The sequence below is a fragment of the Pezoporus occidentalis genome, unplaced genomic scaffold (assembly GCF_034315485.1).
Source record: "Pezoporus occidentalis ecotype Australia unplaced genomic scaffold, CSIRO_AGI_Poc_V1 ctg11, whole genome shotgun sequence".
Classification (NCBI taxonomy): domain Eukaryota; kingdom Metazoa; phylum Chordata; class Aves; order Psittaciformes; family Psittacidae; genus Pezoporus; species Pezoporus occidentalis.
Genome location: NW_026912886.1, coordinates 2,210,480 through 2,231,361, shown reverse-complemented (window position 1 = coordinate 2,231,361; position 20,882 = coordinate 2,210,480). Strand labels below are relative to the sequence as shown.

The window sequence follows — 20,882 nt, the reverse complement described above, 5'->3', positions numbered from 1 at the left end:
GAATTTCACTGAATTCTTCAAGGATTAGATCCTTAACACACAAAGATAGATGACACAAAAAAGAAAAACTGGCAAGGTCAGGCCTTTCTCTTGTAGAAGCATTTTATGAATGAAACCAGCAGATTTCACTCTTTGAAATGACCAGGGTTACTATACAATTGACTTGGGAAGAGGAGCTTCTGCAAAGGTTGTAGTTGACAAGGGGTTGGGAGGAAGGAGAGGTGGTGTCTCATCAAGTAAAAGGAAAGACAGAAGTCTGGAAATAATGCTAGCTGATGACATGTCCACAAATATTCCTAACACCAGTGTATAAAATGAAGTTCTAAACCTACTTCATTCAATTAATAGAATGTAGATATTCAACCTGCCTTTTAGGTAATAAAACAATAGCAAGTTATTCCTGTGTGGCTGAATCTTCATTCCTAAGTCTGTAATTAGAAGGGCTATTTTCTGAAGGAAAAATCATCTTAATAGTTCAAACTAGAAAACCCATCCCAAGATGCTCTTCTGTGAAGCTTCCACAGGTAGTCCAGGAGGGTATCAGCAGATGTCTGACCTGCAGAAGCACTGCTATTTAAAAATCCTCATTTAGACTCCAAACCTCACACTGATAATAGCTGATGTATTTCTCTATCACAAGACTTTTTGTACACCTTTTGGCCAATTTACCATTCCTCTTCATTTACTTCTATTTCAAAAGAAAATAATCCCTTCCTGCATACTTCAGAGTATGCATCTTCAGCAGTATTTCATGCAACCTTATCTGAGAACAATAACACCTCCTCCTTGTCGTCCCTACCTACAGGGCTTCTAGTTCTCCATCTTTTGTGTACGTGGGAGTACCTATTAATCCCAGAGTTTTCTGTACCAGTCTGCTCAGCTCTAACTTACTTCTCTTGAAGTGCAAGTCACCTTCCTCTGCTGCAGCAGGTGAATGAAGACAGTAAGTACTGCAATGAAAAAGGAAAGGAATGTCATGTATTCAAAAAACAGTGCCTTTACCTACCAGCATCAGAAACAACTCATTCCATATGTGTTTTTACCAGTTGTGCGAGACCTTTCTTCTAGAAAATAGTATAATTAGCCAAGATGAGACTTAAGTTCAGACAAAGCTGAGAACTGGAATGAAAGCCTTCTTCTCGTGGATGCCATGACTAACACTAAGAGCTGCCATGTTCAGCTCCTGAAGGCAGCATAAGCCTAAACCACTGAACACTGCAAGAAGCACATGGTGGTTTTCACACAGCCCTCACGGGAAAATGGGTCCTCAGAGAAAAAAAAAAATAAAAAAAATAAATCTTGCATTTCAAAGTTTTCTCCAGTAGAATGAAAGCATTTGCAAGCATCCAAAGCACTTATAATGAACCCAGTGATTGCATGTTTTGAGGAGTGTCTAAAAACTAATTAATTCTGATTCTGCTTTCAGTTCTTCCTCTTAACTTGTGAAGTGCATGTGGCTGCACCAGTGCTTTACTTTCTCCAGCCATAAGAACTGCCATTATGTCTCTTGCAATAATGTTGAAAGGCAACATTTTGGAGCACCAAAAGATATTATGTAGAAAGGTTCTTGATGTCAAACTGTTCTTCCTTTTATCTACATTAAAATAAAAATATTTCAAGCAAATCTCTCTTCCTTGGGAGGCTTATAAAAAGGTATTAACTTGTACCAATAGTAATGTAGTATTACACACGTAACAGACGCCAGTGTATCATACTGATATTATATTCCATCTTTGCTGAGATGCATGGATTATCCCTAGAATGAAAGCTCTAGCTCATTCTTAAAAAACACACCTGACTTCTGGAAACATATCTGCTTCTTGTATCACATATGGATAGGCACAAACATACAACTGTTCATAGGACTGTAGAATAATTCAGGTTGGAAAGAATGTCGGAGGTCTCTCACCCAATATCGTGCTCAAACCAGGGTCATCAGTGAGGCCCGATCAGGTCATTCAGAGCATTATCCAGTCTGGCCTAAAAACTCCAGTTCATTAATATCTTCCTTGTACCAGGGGGGGCAAAACTGGACACAGTATTATATTTGGGGTCTACTGAATGATGACTAGAGGAGGATAATTACTGCCCTTGATCTACTGGCTGCACTCTTGTTCATACAGACCAAGATTCTCCTGCCTATCTTTGTTGACAGGGTACATGGCCGGTTCACATGCGGCTTACTTTCTGCCAGGATTTCTGGGCTTTCTTGGCAGGCTGCTCCCCGGCCTCTATGGTTGCAATGACTTAAAGCATGAAAGCATCACCTTGTTTGTTTAAACGGATTACAAGGGGAATGGGTATAAAAAGTCTGCAAAAGCACTTAAAACCTGATGTGTTGAAAGGCTACAACCAAGGTAAACTGGATGAGGTTTAAATCATGGCATTTTCACAAATTATTTCTTAGCAAATGTTCTTATCACAACAGCTAGAGGGATGGTAAAATTATGCTTCTTGAAGTGATTTCTCATGTTCACAGCCTTAAGCAAAGGTCACTTTTCAAAGACCTAGCTCTTGTTTAAATTCATGTGCAGTCTCCAACCTGAACTGGCATTGACCAAATAACTGCATAAAAAAGTGCTTTTTGGGATTCCTCCTTAGAATCGTAAGACTGACCAAAAGAGCTGAACACCTCTGGCCTTTTCAATAACAGTTTTCCTTTAAGATCAGAGAATCAAGGGGAAGCAATAATGCAGCTGCTGATTAGAGGCAACACTGAAATTTTAAAAATAGCTTTAGATATTTCCAAGTGCAGATAAGGGCTAAACTATCAGAGAATTTAGGTTCAGGAAGCCTGACAATCAAGGTTTATAAGGACAAGTCTGCAGCCTGAAACCCTATGAGCCCAAAGTGGAGTATGGACACCGGCTTCACCTTTAGTACTTTAGTATTCATAGAACAACATATAAAGAAAATCCTTCATCCTTGTCTGTCCCATATGGAGGAGAACATGGACTATACAGCGATAAATTGACCTGGGCCCAACCTTATGCTGTAACATAAACTTCAGCCTTATGCTTTCCAACACAGAGCTAACCAGCATAAACACTGTATTTTTACTTAAGTAGCAATAAGGAATTACATTGAAATTCCTCTCCTTTAAAAGTACCTTTACGTGTAAATACCATTGCTGGCACACAGTCACATAAAACTAAAGTAGCAGTTGTTTCTGTTTTCAGTTCTACGGGTTAAGCAATGAGTGATTCTTGGGCAACGGGCATAATACATTAAATACCTTTTCTGCAAACAGATTTCCCAGCCCCTTCATGGTGGCCTTGATCAGGTAACACAACTGAAACACTACTTGCATTTTTGTACCCAAACTGGTCACAGTAATTTAAGACTTCTCTTAAACATCTCTGCAATGGATGTTATCTCTGTACTATGAATGTTGTGTGATTCTTGTTTTTACTTCTTGTATGCCATCACTATCATGCAACAGCCATCATCAAAATGACATTGAGGATGCAAAGTATGTAAATCTGAAAGCACAGGCTGCTAGTTGAGGCAGAATAAGCCAGCCTTTGCCTTTCCAAGACGCAGCTCCAAATGCAGTATTCCCTTGCTCTTCCCCACCCCCATGCCTTTTGTTATGGCAATACAAAACCCCCACATATTCAAAAGCTGTTCAAAAAGGGTAAACCAGACCAAGCTATAGTGTCTCATGCTACCTTACCCCAACAAAAATCAAGTATTCTTAACTGAGCAGCTTTTTCCCTCTGGATCTCATGATGAAGGGGATGGGAAAAAGAGCGGATCAAAAGCTCTGATCCATTTGGAGGCATGAAATCAGAAACATGCAAACTCTTGGCGGTGCTGCATTAGGCGAGGGCTCCTCTCGCATTTATTTTGAACCTAGTAAGGCAAACACTCTTAAGCCTCCCGCCCTCCCACAGAACACCGGCATTGTGCACGCGTTGCATTGTCGGTCCCTGCATTACCGAGGACAGGCTCTGAGGCAGGGCCGGGGTGAGGCGGTCGGGATGGCGGGCAGGGCCGAGCGCGAGCTGATGGCGAGCCGGCAGCGGAGGCGCCCGCCGCCCGCAGCGGCAGCCCGGCTCCGGTGGCCGCTGCCAGCTCCCCAGCGGCTGACAGGAGGCGGTGCCGCCCCGCCGGAGCGGACAGAGGAGCAGCTCCGCGACAGCGGGGACGTGTGGGTGTGCGGTACCCTGTGCGCTGGAGCCCCCCCCGCCACCGACCGCGACCACCCCGGCGGCGCCGCCATGCCGAGGGGGCTCTCGTTCACCCCGACCCCCGTACCCTCGCGGGCCGCTCGGTTGCCAGGGAATGTGGATGGAGGTGCTGCAGAGGCGAGGACAGCCCCTCGCGGCAGGCTGCCCCCAGACCCGATTTCGAGGGGAGCAACGCCCGCTGTCGTGACGCCCCCTCAGCGCCTGCCCGGCCACAAGGGCTCCCCGCGCCCCTGAGGGGACCCGCAGCGATGCTGCCGCCCCACCCCCGGCGGAGCCGCCAGTCCCTGCGACGGCACTGGCCGCCGGTGCCTGGCCTGTGTCCCCGCTCCTTACCCCTGCTGATAGCGGTGGAGCCGGTGCCCACCCCTGAGGCGCAGCGGCGGGGACGAGGGGGCAGCCGCAGCCGGTCTTTTGTGTGCCTGCCTCAGCACCACACACCAAGGAGACTGGTGGGCCCGGGAAGCTGCGTGTGAGAATACCGCCGGCCGCCCGGGAACCTGCATGGCGCATAGCCCTACCGCCGCGGCTCGTCGAGGGGCCGTGCTGGCGGGACGCGGCGGGGAGCCCGCTCCTCCCGGCCCGCTGCCCTCACCGCCCGGGTGCCCCCGGCCTGCCTGCCAGTCTCCGTGCTCCGGAGCGCGGGCGTCGCTCCCCTCTCACAGGGTCCTGCTCGGCCTGCGCCCATCGAGGGTGGAAGAGGCAACGGCAGAACTCCTTGAGGTGCCTGGCAGAGGTGAGGTGATGCCGGGTCCGCCCGAGTTTCTCACAAAATGGCACAAACGTGGGTGGCTCGGTGATGTGGGCTAGCCTGTCAAGTATGTCCTTCCACGGATACTGAAGGCTGGAAGCGCCAGCTTCATACCTGCCCCGTGAGGAGCTTGCCCAGATACGGGTGCTGAGGAGGCCACCCTGGACGAAGCCTGTACCCCACAGTGGCTCAGCTTCGGTGGTGGGCCATAGCGTGTGTTGTTTCCTGTGGCTCTGCTACACCGTTTTCCTGTGGAGCGCATTCCTGAATGCCAGCTGTGTAATCCCGCTGGTTAATGACCTCAGGGGTTCCCTGTTGCTTGAGGTGCTTCAGTCCAACAAAAATCAAACTAAACACCAACGTTTTGAACATTTCAGCAGAGGACTACACTGGATTTAGTCGCATTCCATTATATGGCCAGATTTATAAGATCTATTAATGATTTTTATGCACTTATACAGATAATACATAGATCCACTCCCAAGATTAAAAATGGAAGATGTAGTATTTAAAAGTCCGCTGAGAAGGGCTTCTCCAAGAACATTTCTTACAGTGAATGATAAGCATAGTTTGTTCCTCAGGCCCTTTATTTATAGAAACTACTAGATCTTTCCATGCAGGTAGGTGATGGTGATTATGTTGTATCTGAAGGAACATACATGCGATCAAGTGCTCATAGGCTAATTATGGCAGGACTTGTATGTAAATATGCAAATTTGAAACTTGTAGCGATTTGTGAATGTAAATAGTAATCTTTCTTATGACAGCAAAAATGAAAAGCTGTCCTAATGTAATTATGTTGCATTCCAATCAGCTAGATATCAATGTTCATTATAATAGCTGTGCGTTCAGCTTGGTGTGCTTTTGTTTGCCTTGGGATACCTATACCAGTTGCTTAGCACTGAGTCAAATTCCATGTATATGCAAAGGCCCTTCATGGCAACACCATTTTGTGGTGGTTTTTCATTTTACTATTATGCATGGGTTTTATTCAGTTGTTAAAATTTCTATTAAGGTTCACTAACTACAGAGTAGCCATTTGCTACTAAGAGATTTTTTTTTTTGTCATGGTTTTCTATGGTGACTTTTCTCATCTGTCACTTTCTATATCCTAATTACTTCGGTGATTTTGATTCTCTTTCAAAGATAAAGAGAACTCAAACATTACGTAAATGGTTATGCGTGCATGTTTTACACAGAACTAAAGGAAATTGTATGTAATCTGTAGGTGGGTTGTTTACACATTTGGCAAATCATGTTTTAATTCATACTATTAATTCTCAGAATTAACTTGATGAAATAGCCTCATATGCATAAGGAAGATTTTGCTTTCTCAATCAATATACTAAAGGCAGTTTGATAGGGCATATATGGGTTTTCTTTTTGAAGTTACTGCAGCTGCAAGCATTGTACTACAACTGATCTCTCAAAGACTGCAGGGGTCCCAAAGGGAGTGGGATATATTTTTTAAATTCTGAAATTAGAGTTCCTAACAAATGTTCTCCCTCCACCTCATTTTGGAGATGGTGACTGAGACAGATATAGAAGATTACATACCAAAATGGAAAGTAGAAATACAGTGCATGATATCAGTCCAACAATGCACCTCTATGCTACTCTTCAATTTTCAGAAGGAATCTTTTTTCATACAAGCCAGCCACAGATGCAGAAGTAGGATATTGCCCCTAACTAATACAAACTGTGCATTGTCACATATGTCTTCAGAATACCCAGGGTTACTAGGTACTTCAGAACTTTTCTTTTTTTCTAAATCATGGTTTAAATGTAACTTTATTACTGAAAAAAAAAAGTTAAAAGTAAAAATCTTCTTTAAAGATCTATTTTATGAAAGATTTTAGTATCTATTTTATGATTTTAGTATCTAATTGCTATTTTTATATTAGCAAAGCATAACAATTAAAAGATTAGATTATACCTAGAAAAGTCATGAAGTGCTTCAAAAGAAATCATTATTTTTAAATGCTTAACAATGTGCATGACAGTGCAAATGAACATGAAACTAGATAGATTACATAATTTTATAGATGCTTAAGGATTATACAATCCCTGGAGGTAAACCTCCCTCCTTCATGATAAGATAAATTTACATTTCATTAAATGCTCAAACTGGTTTGAAAATGCTTATCAAAGGTGACAGACTTTGCATTCCTAAGGAGGTGAAGTCTTCCATTTTAAAATGATAGCATTGGGCCAATTAATTTATACGTCATTGTTAGCTTCCATTTCCATATTAATCTTATATAGAATGATTGAATCATTTAGGTTGGAAAAGACCTTTAAGATCATCAAGTCCAACTGTTAACCCAGCAGTGCCAAGTTCGTCACTAAACCATCTCCCTAAGTGCCATATCTTTTAGGTAACTCCAGGGATGGTGACTCAAGCATTGCCTTGGGCAGCCTGTTCCAGTGCTTGACAACCCTTTCCCTGAAGAAATGTTACCTAATATCCAGTCTAGCCCTTCCCTGGTGCAACTTGAGGCTGTTTCCTTTTGTCCTATCGCTTGTTACATAGGACAAGAGACCGACCCCCAGCTCACTGCAACTTCCTTTCAGGTAGCTGTAGAGAAAAGGTCTAGGTAGACAGCATCCACACCCTTTTCCTCATCCACTAAGCACATCACCTTGTCGTATGATTCAATAGTCCAAGTTTAAACTGTTAGTTACCTTTCTGTCTCTAGTGCCACCCAGCACTCTTATGAAAAGCACCAGGGATACCATTTTAGGGATTTCTTCTGTTTCAGTCTAATCATTTGGCCAACATGAGAACTGCTTTGGTAAAAGAATCGAGTATTTATTGACACAATTAACTGTTTGTCTTAATTAAGGGTTCTTGAATAAAAAAATAACCCATGTCAGATCACTACAGGAAGAATTTCTTGTAAGGAAGGAATCAAATAAAATGCCAAGGAAATCATTCAGAACACCTACTGTAAGTACCTCAACTAGATATTGCAAACATCTCCATGTTTCCCAATCTTTCTATGAGACTTCCTTGGTCACACTAACTTCCATTAATTTATCTTAGCAAAAAAGTCCAAATCCAAGGACTGTCATTAACAGTCAGCAATGCTTCTGCATGTACATTAAGAAAGTAAACTCTAATCTCAGCATTAAACACAGAAGTATTATACACCCAGGAAACGGTCTGCAGAAGGAAGTGCCATCCTCTTGTAATTCATTCACAGCTTTTTGAATTTATAGGCTGTGTTAACCGTATTAAGGCACTGTTGCTGTGGCACTATGATAAAGTAATTTTCCAAACTTGTGATAAATTGGGTAAATGTGGTAATAAAGAGAGCAATTGAATTCAGAATGAAATACGCAGTGGTTTGGGTTTGGTTTGTTTTTTACTTGAGGTGAATTAATGCAGTACAAGTGCAACTGAACCAGGGGTTTTGCAAAACTGTGAGGTTAGCTTTTAAAAGGCACATCATTAGCTTTTTGAGTTTGCTTCTAGGTTTGTCTCATCATACAGAATGGGATTCATTCTGCAGCCAGTTGTCCTCCTCCCACCTAGGAGAATCTTGAGGGTTGCATAAAGTAAAAAAAGACATTTTGCATGATTTAATTATGAGCCCTTTAGCTGCTGCATAATGTTGATAGAGTCCAGAAAAATGTGTCTTGTCTGCCTTTGGCAGCATAAAATGGGAACATGCTTGTGCTCAGAAGGGAAAAAAGACACATGGAAAGACTGGAATAGGGAACATGCACTTGACAAATGACTCAACCCTGAGAAAATTAACTGGCAAAATATTGACAGTTCATCCTCTGAAAATTTGACATTGTCAGAGAAAAAGGTTTCACTGTACCTGTTGGGAAGAAGCAAAAAAACCCCAAACCAAACCAAAACACAAAAACACCAACAAAAAAAACAACCAAACAAACTAACAAAGAACCAAGTACCCATTGTCAAAGTCTAACTGCCTTCCAAGCTAATCAGGATCTGGTTATTTGAATCACTTGTTCTTGCCAGAAGCTGTATACCGATGGAACAGTGGTATATCACTAAGTATTCCTCCACTGGAAAAAATCATGGTTCTCTATTGCTCCAGTTTCCATCCCTGAATTTAACTGATTTTACTCCCCTCTTATAGTCATGGGAGTGAACAAGGGTAAGGCCCATATATCTAACGCCCCCAATCCTTTAGAAAGTCAGAGCAAAGAATGACTTGTGAAGGCTGTTGTGTTTAAGGTGAAGGACTGTAAGTTTGTTAGGGGCTGATCCTGTTCCCACTGAAGTCTAGGGGAGTTAGGTTTATGAACAGGAAGCTTCCCTCAATGCATCTTAGCTATCTTCATATTCTTCAGCTGTCCAGTTCTCTTGGCTGTTCCTTACAAGTCTATAGCTCCAGAGGTGAAAATTCTCATGTATTGTAGTACATACCCAGACAAATAATGGGATCTGATCCCACCAAATGGTATGAACTTGTAGTAAGCATGCCCCAGTTTTGGGCATTGATTAATTTTGCAGATATAAACCCTCTTTTTTGTGGGGGCTGTTTTTTGTTGGTATCTTGACTTCCACCTTAGGAAGAGTCAGATGAAATTTATAAACTATGAGTGAGATAGAAGCCTGACTTAGTTACAGTGAGCAGAATACATCAGCTGAGTCAGCACTAAATAATCCCACTGCAGTCAGGAAAAAGCATTACAAGTCTCTTTCTGTTAATAAAATGGGGAGCACAAGGAAGCGAGTGAAGTATTGTTTACTCAAAATGTCCATTCCCTCATAGTATATCAAGCCACTACTGTGAGTGTATTGATACAGGTTATACACAAATTTCCACCTCCTTCAGCCAGGACAAAGAAATGGAGTATGACCTAGGGAGAACTGCCCTGTTTTCTGTTGCATGAAATTAAGGGTATTAGGTTGAAAGACTTGTGTTCAATTATCTTGACATGTAACTAGTGAGGCTTCTAATCTTGGCATACCTGTAAATTTTTTTGCAGAAAAGATGCCTCCCCATCTCTGAAAAAACAGAAAGAGAAAAGCAGATTTGCTGGTAGAATGTCTCCTAGAATGGCAGAATCATATTTCAGGAATATCAAGTCACCCTGCTTTTCCATCATGAGTCTTAGGATGTCTAAATTCAAACAATTTAGAATTTAGATCACAAACTACCCTCTAAACAGTGATTTGATGAAACACAGGAACCCTGTGAAAGACTTCGTATTTTTCTTAAAATATGGCAGAATGAGTATTTGTTTTGAGTACAAAACTATCTTCTTTAAAAAATGGATGGCTTTGTTGAGATCTTTTCAGAAGTAAAATTCATGAGGGAGCATCAATGTCTTTTAAGCCCTGTTTAAATTTCAGGTCAACATTATACTTGTGTTTTATTGTAGCAAACATGATACAGAACACAAATAATTTCATTCCCATTAAGTAAAAATTCTCTTAGACTAAAATGAACTTCATATCAGCCTGAAGCTATTCACTGTACATGCAGAAATGTAGGAAAATATAAAATCCAGATGGTGGTTTAGCTAGGAAAAAATATGACTTGTAGGGATTAAGAAAACTAGAGAGAGAAACAGTAAGTCTTCAATTTTTATAGCTGACATGTCAAAGCAAACCTATAAAAGAAAGTATCAGGACAAACACTGCTTGCATAGTACACCAATAAAGTGAAGACTGCACATGAATAAGTCAACAAACTGTGACTGCAGTCTGTCAGAAACATGAGCATACTGGCACGCTCTCTGATGTTAAAGGCAGTGTTCGTAACCAAGACTTAAGCGGCTTGTGTTTGCCACTGATTTTGCAAGTGTTTTTGCACAGAAAACCATATTTATAAAGTAAGTTAAAAGATTAATCACTATTTGTTCAGGTCTGTCGCAGATATCTTCATACAGCTAAAGCTTAAAAAAAATATTCAATACTTGAAATAAAATGAAAAGTACACTACAGTATGAAATACATTTCAGGCAAGTAATTTTTCAGGTACTTTTCTTGAATTGTCTGCATAACCACAGTGTTCATAAAACAACTACATGATGATGTATGAATAGTAACTTCCTTGGCAGTAGTTATGCCAAAGAAAACTTATTTACCGATTGCAGGCAACCATACAATAATGTAAGGATTTCTTTCTTATTGCATGAACCAACCAATCAGGGTGAAGCATAGATGGTGAATGGTGAAAACAGAAAATACAATGTTCATTTTTCCTTTATTTCTAAGGTGAATAGCTAAGCTTTAGTGTTGTCACTGAGAAGTGGGTCTCTGCTCTGAAATGTAGAACAAAATAACGTGGGTTGACCTAGAAATTGTACAGTTTCTGTGGTTACAGAGGTAAAATCATGCTGCAAACATGAGGCAACAGAACATAAATTGCTACTTGGCTTATGTGTTTGTCTTTAGAATCATAGAGAATTTAAAAAATATAAATACTAATTCTGAAAATCAGATCAACAACAACAAAAAAGAACCCTAAATCTGTAGCACAATTTCAGTACACAAAAGCTGTACTTAATCCATGGCAACTACAGTGAACTTGTAAAGAGTGAATATCACATCAATATTCCCAGCACCAGCTCAGTAAATTCACAACTAATCTATTGTTTTATTTATGAGTATTACAGCTCAAGCTTGCTCAAGTTCCACAAGGACTCCATGGCAATCTTTAGGGTGAAGAAAAATCACAGGTTTGCCATGTGCACCTATTTTTGGCTCTTCACTCAATATTCGTATCTTTTTTTTCTTCAGTTCTGTCATAGCCGCTTTTATGTCATCAACCTTATAAAAGAAAAATACAGTTCACACAAATTAATACATGTTACACTGTATTATGCAGATTCTACAATTAGGAGCAATAATGTAATTCCTTACTAAAAGTTATTTCTAAATTTTAATATAATTTTGAAAATAAATTATGAAAGTTTTAAAACATCTAGTTTTAAAAATCCTACAAAGGTTTGCATTTGTTGTTTGAAGATTTTATAAAATATTGTTTAAATAGACTGTGTTATATTTAAGACATTATTAAAGAATCACTCATGCACAAAGCCCATTGTTTATTTTATATTGTTACTTTATAAGGACTCCATAACTAATCTGAAGTCTGCACTACTATTACTGAGATCGTACTGCTTTCAAATTATCAATAACTAAAGAAGAATGCCTCCTTAATTGATGACAGAACTCATTAGATGCTGGTAAAAGGGAGGGCGATAGGTAGAGGGTAAAAGGAAAACCTCTTTTACATGTATGTATCTTCCTTCTGAGTAGATTAAGCTTCATAAAGTTTACTAAGAAAACCTCAGAATTATCAGAAACATACCCAGAATATGACCTGTTTTCTTATTGAGCTTGATTCTGATCATAGCTTTTAACATATTTCGGTACAGTTTCCTGCAGAAATATGTAATTAACAAAACCATGTCTACACTGCATAATGTGATCTGAAGTCTGATGTCATGTCATCAGATGAAATTTGAATTTTCTCAGACCATAACTGCATTAGTTCTTTGAAATAATTAAATTAGCACTCAGTTTGGCAAATCCAAGATTCAATAATCAATAAGAAGCTGGAATTAATACCATTGCCATTTTTCAAGACAGATGTCTGGACATAACTTGGTGAATAAACTTGCATGAAGCCATTGTAGGGAAGAAGGAAATACCTAGCTTTAATTCAGAGGAACAGACATCAGTTTATTCCTACTCATTTGCACCAATTCTGTTCATGAAAATTCTGAACTCGCTACAGTTCTTCCCACACAGAACTACCAGTCTGCTAAAAAAAATAAAGTGGACTGTCAAGTTTCATCTAAAATAAACCAGCACATGTCATGTGTGCCACAGCCCCCTCCAGGTTGTTTCCCCAAGCAGAAAAGCTACTGCAGCTGCTGCTCCCGTCTTGCAGAGATGGCCAGAAGAACTATGTCTGGGCTCAGCTGGAATGAATTACTGCATCCTGAGGAAGCAGAGAGAGTAAACAGTGGAAAGCCTGTTGGTGCATCCATGTTAGGAGAGTATCAGGATCAGATTTCTCTCTTACTCTACAAGTGTCCAGCATGCTTTCTTTGCAGGTACTAAATTCAATTATAGCTGGTCAGGAATAATCTAATTTCTTCTTAGAATGCTTATTTTGTCTGAAACAAATACCCTATCAAAACTTCTGTCTGAAATTTTCCTTTGAATAGTAAGACGGAAGAAAGTAAAAGCACATTTTGATAAACTTGTCAGGCTTCCTTTGCAGTATGGAAAGAATTTTTACAATTCAGCTTTTTCCAATAAAATTGTTCCTAGAGAGATATTTCTACAAAATACTTGTTTTATTTCAGATGAACAGTCAACTAACATGGAAGTTCTTTCAGTTTTTCTGAAAACTGTTTTTGCTCAGCTTCAGAAGACAACATATCTTTGAAATTATTAATATCTTTTTGATTGACTATGGCAGTGGTTTTCAGCCCCACTTAAACAGCAGGTCAACAATGGATAGCTTTTTTCTCTATGTAAATTAGTCTATAATCTTCCATTTGTTTTTACATGGAGACAAACCTGAGGGACTTAGGACAATCTTTCCCTCTCCACCCCAATTATCTGTTAGTGATTTACAAGACTTCATTTAGGAAAATCTGGCTGCAAGTAGCACTAGCTCACCCGATTAACAGGAATGAACTGCTAGATTATGACCCCTGGCTTGCTTGACCTATTGTATACAGTTATAAATTTCCTTTTTTAACACAACACTTTTACATTGTCCAATGTGGTATAATTAGCGTGTTCCATTCTTCTCAAGTTTCATAACTAGCTGTATGACTTCTCTTGACAGCCATCTTTGGTTTATATGCAACAAGATCATCTCTCATACAAGATACCAATCTACATAGAACTATTTCAGCTGGTAAAAAGTATTTCTTTAAACATCTTAAAAGGGACTGCATATACTTGAAAGCCTAGGGGGTTTTGACCTGGTTTTGCTGAGAAATGCCTACAACTTCCTTCCCTGTACCTGTAAGTCAGTCCACTGGTCTTAGAGAGGACTGGAGGGTTTTTTTTTTTTCTTACTGGCACTTCCCTCTTTCTTCTACAGTCCCCATTTCCTAAGTTCAGTTGAGGTCAAAACATTTCTAAAGCAGAACTGCCTAGCAATACAATTTATGGTCAATTTAAACAGCATTCATTTTCTTATTCTTGAATATCTGCAAATAGTCAAACAATGTAAGAAAAAATGCAATGCCTGTGTGTATGCAAAATTTATCAATTCTCGAAGAAAGCATGCAACTGCAAACACTGGTCGTAATAGATGTATTCTGAAAACAATTTTTACATCAGTAATCCCATTACTTTTTATTATTACACTTTGCATGAAATAATAAAGTTTGGAAGACTCAGATCTGTAAAATATTAAAAACATATATCATAGGCAGCAGCATGACACTTTGCATCAAACATCTACACTAAAACATGAGTATATTTATAAGATAAGTACTTTACCAGCACCTTTACATCTTGTGTACTCCCAGACCAATCTCTCTTTGATGGACAAGGAAGAACAGGACAGAAGGAACTCTGGCGACTTTACTGCTGTTTGGTAAGTACAACTGTCAATCTTTTTTGACTTCTGTATACAATTATCAACTAAATATCAAACAGAAAGAAACTTCTGAAAATCTAAACCTATCCCTTAGCTTAAACTTAAAACTATGTCTTTTTCCAGTGTGTCCTTTCTATGTCAGGAAGCTCACATCTGTCAAACATTCTTCAGAAGCCCTTGGGCTTGTCCACCTTCCACACTGGATATTTATCCCTCCCCTCCCCAGTTTAATCTTTATAGCCTAGAAGAGGAAAAAAATATCACATAGCTCATGTGATTTCCAAAATGGAAAAAGTCATGTTTAAGACTTCTTCTTATGCAATATAAATTCTCACAAATATGACAGTTTTATGTATTTTTTCTTGACAGATCTTGACAGGTCAAACCTATGAAAAACTTATGCATATATGTCTCTATCTTATTGCATGTTATATTGTGTTAAAATACCTCAATGCAGATATGATGCATTCCTCCAGTCTTGTTTTTTTGCAGAAAGCTTGCAATGGGGCTCTCCTCTCCTAAAGGATGTAGAAGTTCCAGCTTGGTATTTCCCAACTCCACGAAAACAGTGTAGACACCATGTTTGGGAAGAGCAACAGTCTCGCTCACCTGTGCTCCTAACACATCTTTATACAAGGATTGAGCTTTCTCCAAATCAGGTACTGCAATCGCTACATGATTAAGTCGGCCCAGTTTCCACAAACAGCTTGGAATGTTTTGAGAACAGGAACTGGATAGTAATAGAGTTCGTGATGTGGTAGCTGAAGTCTGTAATCTGGTAAGAAGTCCTGAAAAAAAGTGAACAGCACAGATGCAGTGTTTTTGACAAAGTATTGCTATCTGCTCTATCCCCTTTCTGCTCTATCCCCTCTCAATAACTCCTATGTCATAAGCACACCAGTGTGCAAAGCTGAGACCAAGGACAGAGTTATACTGTAGTACTAACAGTTCAATTAAATTTTTTTTCAGGGACTGAAATTATTCAGAAGTATAAAAAACAAAACTAAAACCAAACACAAATTTGGTGTAAATGCTTACACATGCCTGTTAAAAAGAGGAATACATGGCCAAATGTAATGTTCAACTATATAATGTACTTAAAAGTTACTTCTGGTTTCTTCAGAGCTTCTTACAAAATAGAGAAAGAAATGATGTATACCTATTCATCTACAGATCATAACAAATAAGTAAGAAAACCTAGACAAAACCTTGGACAGAAGTGGTACTGCAAGATCCAGAAGGTAAAGAAAGGACTTCAGCTCCCAGCTGTCAGAACTAATTCTAGCAAGGAAAGAAATGTCTTGTTGCAGCTGAAGCTTAAGGAATCAAAAAATCTCACTATTTCTTACTTTCTCAGATGATTAAGTCATTTGACCTTCTTACCTTTCACATGCCATACAGGTCTTATTTCACTGATCTGTTTCAAGATGCTGAGAAATATTTCAGTTCTAAGTACTGTGAACAATATTATGGCCAACTGATCAATAATAATTTTGAAGATCATCCTTAAAGGTTAAAATCATAATAGCCTTTTAAATGTAACAAGTGTCACTGACTACAGAATGACTTACAGAAGGAAAAGAATATGATTTGATTCATGATAAATGAAAACCTAATTATAATATTGGATGACCATAAGACACAAAGATAAGGGCTAACATAGACAAAAGATGGAGAAGTTATGGAGAAACTCAGTGTCATGAAAAACTGCTTAGATATTTTCAGAACTCTTCACTGACTGCTCTGACAAGGCAGTACTGAACTCTGCACTATGTGTCAAATTGCCGTGTTGCTTACAAATAGTTATAGGGTTCCTTGTTTAAAAAAAAAAAAAAAACACTGAGAAAAGGATATAAAATGAGGATACTTACAAATTAATTACATTAAAAATGAATCTGAGTCTAGAATGTAGAGAGGTTAGGGGAGAAATTGTCATCATATCAGTTGTTTCTAGCACCAGAATTAGAATTAGACGAAGGGCTATATTCAAAAAACCTGCATTTTTATTTCATGCTGGTTTGCTTTAGGCCATGTCAGAGTTCACAGTGCCTCAAAGCCAAGCTAGAGGCATCTCAGCATTTTTGGAAGTCTTTGAGTCATTCTTAGCTTTAAAGTCACAAATGTGCTATTTTGCTACGAGATTGTGCCAAACATGCAATGAGATTCTGATGCTTTGCCAATACAGTGAGGATAGCTGGGCTTGCATTTTCCCAGGCTCTTTGTACTCTGTAAAGTTAGTAGTAATTGTAAGATTATTAGTAGCTGTAATTAAGCTGGTAGCTTCACTGAATGAAAATGGGAACTACCATTTCACAGGAATTCAAGACTCCACAACTATTAGTTAAGTTTTCTTCACAAAGACAACTAATGCAGTCCTTGAATTTAAAGCTTTCTGAGCACTGTGCTTATGAAGGAAGAAGTGTTTGTGTGTGTTTGAGACTTAAAACTGCAATGTACATACTTCCAAAAACTTAGTACCACAAAAGTAAGTCTCTTCAGAATTTTTTGAGAATACTAAATCAACATCCTACTTTAAGTATTTCCAGAAACTTGCCCAGTTCTGCAAGTGACTGCCCTGGAGTATTTTTTGTCAGCCTTCACACAGTACATCCTTTCATCTCCTTCATTACAGACGAAGTTCTACAAAATCATTTTTCACTGGTTACCTTTAGGCTATCATAATGGCATAGTAAAACAGTATTTCCAAGTATTTGTCAACTTTTTATTTTTCTGAAAAAACTTTTCAAAGTACTTTTCAATGATAAAAAATAATACCCTAGTAACTTCTACACAGAAATATCCTGATTCAGTTCTTGCTGAAGCAAGAGATTCTCTTCCACCTACAGGTCAGTATTCTCCAAAACACAAATATCCTTTGAAAGATAAGAATCACTTACTATATAATTTGTTGTGTTCCCTAGAGCCTTTTATTGTTTCATTCCTTCCAAATATTGACAGACCACAGTTCAGTGGAAATGACTACTAGTACAGATTTTTCAAACAATCTGTATGGATGGGAAAGGCTAGGATTTTTCCCTTCTTTTTTTACATCTCCCATCTGTAATTCTTGCTGTACTTCACATAGGGTGTATGACTACATACCTATTATATTTTAATTTGCATTTTGTAAATCAACAGAAATTAGAGATGCAGACTGTTACTCAGTTATTACTGAAGCAATAGCTAAAAGAATAGAAAATGCTACTTCTGTTGTGTTCTGCCTAAGAAATGTTTGATTCTTGTGGTGTGATATCTGGAAAGATAATAGAATGAAAAAGTGAAGTATATTTCTAGAATTCTCATAAAGTCAAAGATACTTAAATGCCCACCCATATGACAATATTATTTTCTCTTCTCACTTAATTATGGATTGGGTGGTAGAACTCTATATATTTTTCCTCTGAGTATGTAGAGGCAGTGGACTTTTCTGCAGGTTTGGTGGGTTTTTTTTCTTTATTCTAGAAGTCTTGTGAATTTACCCTAGCTCTAGTCATATGTATACAGAGCTTTGAATTTAAACCCATAATTACCAGTATGAATTGTCTGAGATTAAACAAAACCCATTTTTCTTGTATTATACAGATTAGTAACATTATTAGTAAAATTTACTTAAAAATTACCTAAATTTACTTAAAATTTAGTAAAAGTTACTTAAAATTTTCATCATCTTCTAATCCAATAACCAAAAGATGACCCTGCAGTGAAAAAGAAAGCTTTTTGGAAAATTTCAGACTGAAACCCCATCACTTCCATGTTTCAGGAAAGAAACATATTTGTGCATATATCAAAAACTATTCCTATTAACTGTTGTGGCTAAATTCTTCAATGACAAAAGTATTTCTCAACTGACTTACAGAATTATTCAAGTAATTCTTAACTTTCTCCAGTGTTAAAAAAAACAACTTTCTCTGCTTCTTTTGAAGCAAGTGGATATTCTGACTAACGCATCTATCCAAGTATCTGCCCTGCTTCAAACGCTTGCATATGCCGACTAAATTCACACATGCAGTGGCTTCTCCAGGTGTATGCATCATTTGCCCTACTTGTAGGGTTTTTTTAAGAACTTATTTTTCAAACACTGACAGCCAAATCTGAATTTGTCCTTTAAAGAAGATTCATCTGACCCTACTCTCTTACGCGATTGCTGGCTTCCTAGTCTCAGTGATAAAGCAGAATCTATGTCACCTTCTTCAGCTTCATTTGAAATATATTTTTAAATTTATTTATTTGGGCTTTATTCTATTAATGGTTCACTGGTCTACTAGTATTATGCACATCGGAGTTTAAACATGCACAGTTGTACCAGTGGAGGCTTACATTCTATAACAGAGCAATTATGAATGTGAAGTAACAAATCTGAAGTACCGCATAAAATAAGATCCTCTTCCTTCAAATTTTTATTCATAGGCTTGTTGCTCCTTATGCGGGGCAGTGATCATTGGCTAAGTCATCAAACACAAGCCGAATCCAACTGAATTCAGTCATGTTCTCTATGGGGAGGTTATACAACTGTGGGTCACAGTAAGGAGAACCTTGTCACTGGGCACTGCTCTGCTGTCAACCACCTGAAGTTGAGAGAAATTGCCAAGAATGGAGAGGATGTTACAGTCACAAGGAATCTGGTATATGGAGGCTGTCTGCCCATTCTTAAATCCCAACAATTTCAAGGTGATGTTAGCATTTTGGAAACTTGGCCAGCCAACAAGGCTTAGGACATCCAAAGTGATGCTTTGCTCTGTGCAGAAGATGGGTTTTGGGAATTAGATGGGCTCTATAGTTCCTAGAAATTGAGCATCACTTTACTGCAGCTCTGGTTTCTTCCATCAAAGTGCAATTGCACAAAGGTGTTTTTATTCCTGGTATCCCACAGATCGATCACTGAAGCACTGACTCTCTTTATTCACTTTTCTCTGGAAGTCTACTGAGTGAAATGGTGTGGTTTAGATACAGTTAGTTTAACCTGCCCTTACTATTAAGACAGCTAACAGTCCAGATAATTATAATGAACAGGAAATGATTCTGCATTTGACCTCCAGGTTGTACCTTAAAAAAGACAAGCTGTTCCTTGTGGCTCAAGTATTAAGCTTGGAGTTTGCCGCATAACCTATTCTAAGCCTGAGAATGCCCGTTGTTAACGTGTCTGTCATCTGGATCATGAGGGCTTGTTTTCACTTATAAAAGCAGTTCTGGTTTGTCGCGGCCTGTAAGGCTGTCACCGGGAGCCTCGGACCCGCTCCCGCACCGCACGGCAGGCACGGGCGGCGCGGTCCCGCCCTGACGGCCCGCAAGGCCCCCGCGCGAAGCGGGCTGCCCGCCACCGCGGGCCAGACCTCCCAGGCCGGAGCGGGCACCGAGACCCGCGGCCGCCCGTCACTGGCCCCGCCGCCCGCCCCGGCCCGCCCGGCGCCCACGTTACCGGCCACCGCGCGCCCCAGGGAGGCCGCCATCTCACCGCTCGCACTGGGCTCGGCCGCGGCGGGCGGGGCCTTCTCCGGGGGAGCGGCCGCCTTCCACCGTCACCACAGCAGCGGCCACCGCCTCCCGGCCGCGCGGCTCTGGAAGCACGCCGGAGCAGCGGCCTCTTCGGCGCTGTGCTTACAGGACCGGCGCCACCGGAGCGTCTTGGTCCGGGGCACCGGCAGCGGCAATGGCAGTGTCAGGGAGAGGGGCTCGTTAGCCCTCGCTGGGCTGGAGGCCTTAGCTGCCCGGTTCTTTCGCGGGAGAAGAGGGCTCCCTCGAGCGCCCATTGCCAGGCAGCGTGCGGTCTGAGTGCGGGCAGGCGGCTGTGCAGGGATCCGCAGGCTTTTACTGCGCTGAAGTGCGAGAGAGGCCAGCGATAGCAAGGGACACCTGTAGAGAGATTAAGTTATCTGACTAAAGCACTTGTGCAAAAGAGATTCGGGACAATGAGCAGGCTGTCTTCTGATGCTGCATCCCTGTCGTGTCAGGGGTATAGGGCATGGCAGGTGCTATGGTACATACAGAATGCATAACCAGCTTGTGCCATTTCAAATCTGATATAATTAAAACTGCAGATCAAAGTCAGTAGTCAAAATGGGTATTTAAAAGTTCCAAGATAAGATGCTTTTTGCTTCCAACCCAGGTTGTAAAGTGTCAGATATGCTTATGCTGATCAGAGAAGCTCTGGTGCAGGTCGCACTCAGGCCTCTGCTGGCTGAGCACTGCTCCACACAAAGGCTTTTTGGGGGTGCAAAGTGCCAGTGACAAGGCACACAGAAGTTGCATAGCAGGGCTTTGTTTTCCTTATGCTGAAAAGGCTTCTGCCGTTGGTAGGAAGGAAACATGAAATCAGCAGAGGAACGGCAGAGGCAGTCACAAGAACAAAGTTAAGAGGCCAGCCACAGTTTTGGATCG

The 20,882-nt window shown here is 40.2% G+C and overlaps 2 protein-coding genes across 7 annotated transcripts in view; both read right to left on the bottom strand.

Moving 5' to 3' along the window:
- APBA2 (amyloid beta precursor protein binding family A member 2) overlaps positions 1 to 4,718 on the bottom strand; it is an 88,806-nt gene extending 84,088 nt beyond the window's left edge. For 3 of the 5 annotated variants that reach the window (XM_062626768.1, XM_062626796.1, XM_062626786.1), the window contains exon 1: positions 4,527 to 4,653. Coding sequence is in view for 1 of the 5 variants with exons in the window: in XM_062626804.1 (XP_062482788.1) it covers positions 4,527 to 4,703 (177 nt within the window). In the remaining 4 variants the exon portion in view is untranslated. Of the gene's footprint in view, positions 1 to 4,526 lie in introns of all 5 variants that reach the window. The other 2 variants (XM_062626804.1, XM_062626777.1) reach the window with 2 other exon arrangements.
- A 6,786-nt stretch (positions 4,719 to 11,504) lies between these two features.
- MCEE (methylmalonyl-CoA epimerase) lies at positions 11,505 to 20,107 on the bottom strand. 2 transcript variants are annotated; one of them, XM_062626859.1, is made up of 3 exons: positions 19,924 to 20,107; positions 14,955 to 15,295; positions 11,505 to 11,701 (listed from the first exon to the last, which is right to left on the bottom strand). In XM_062626859.1, exons 1-3 carry the CDS (start codon positions 19,952 to 19,954, stop codon positions 11,549 to 11,551), a joined length of 525 nt encoding a protein of 174 aa, XP_062482843.1. In that variant the 5' UTR covers positions 19,955 to 20,107; the 3' UTR covers positions 11,505 to 11,548. The 2 variants fall into 2 exon arrangements, with proteins under 2 accessions (XP_062482843.1, XP_062482835.1); XM_062626851.1 differs by lacking the exon at positions 19,924 to 20,107 and adding an exon at positions 18,873 to 19,485.
- Between the last annotated feature and the right edge of the window lie 775 nt (positions 20,108 to 20,882).

Coding starts and splice junctions, on each gene's coding strand:
- MCEE (XM_062626851.1), bottom strand. CDS start 18,912: ATGAATAAAAATTTGAAGGAAGAGGATCTTATTTTATGCG. Junction 15,296..18,872: donor AGAGGATCTTATTTTATGCG/GTACTTCAGATT, acceptor ACTTTTTTTCAG/GACTTCTTACCAGATTACAG. Junction 11,702..14,954: donor TGCATCATATCTGCATTGAG/GTATTTTAACAC, acceptor TTCTTTTATAAG/GTTGATGACATAAAAGCGGC.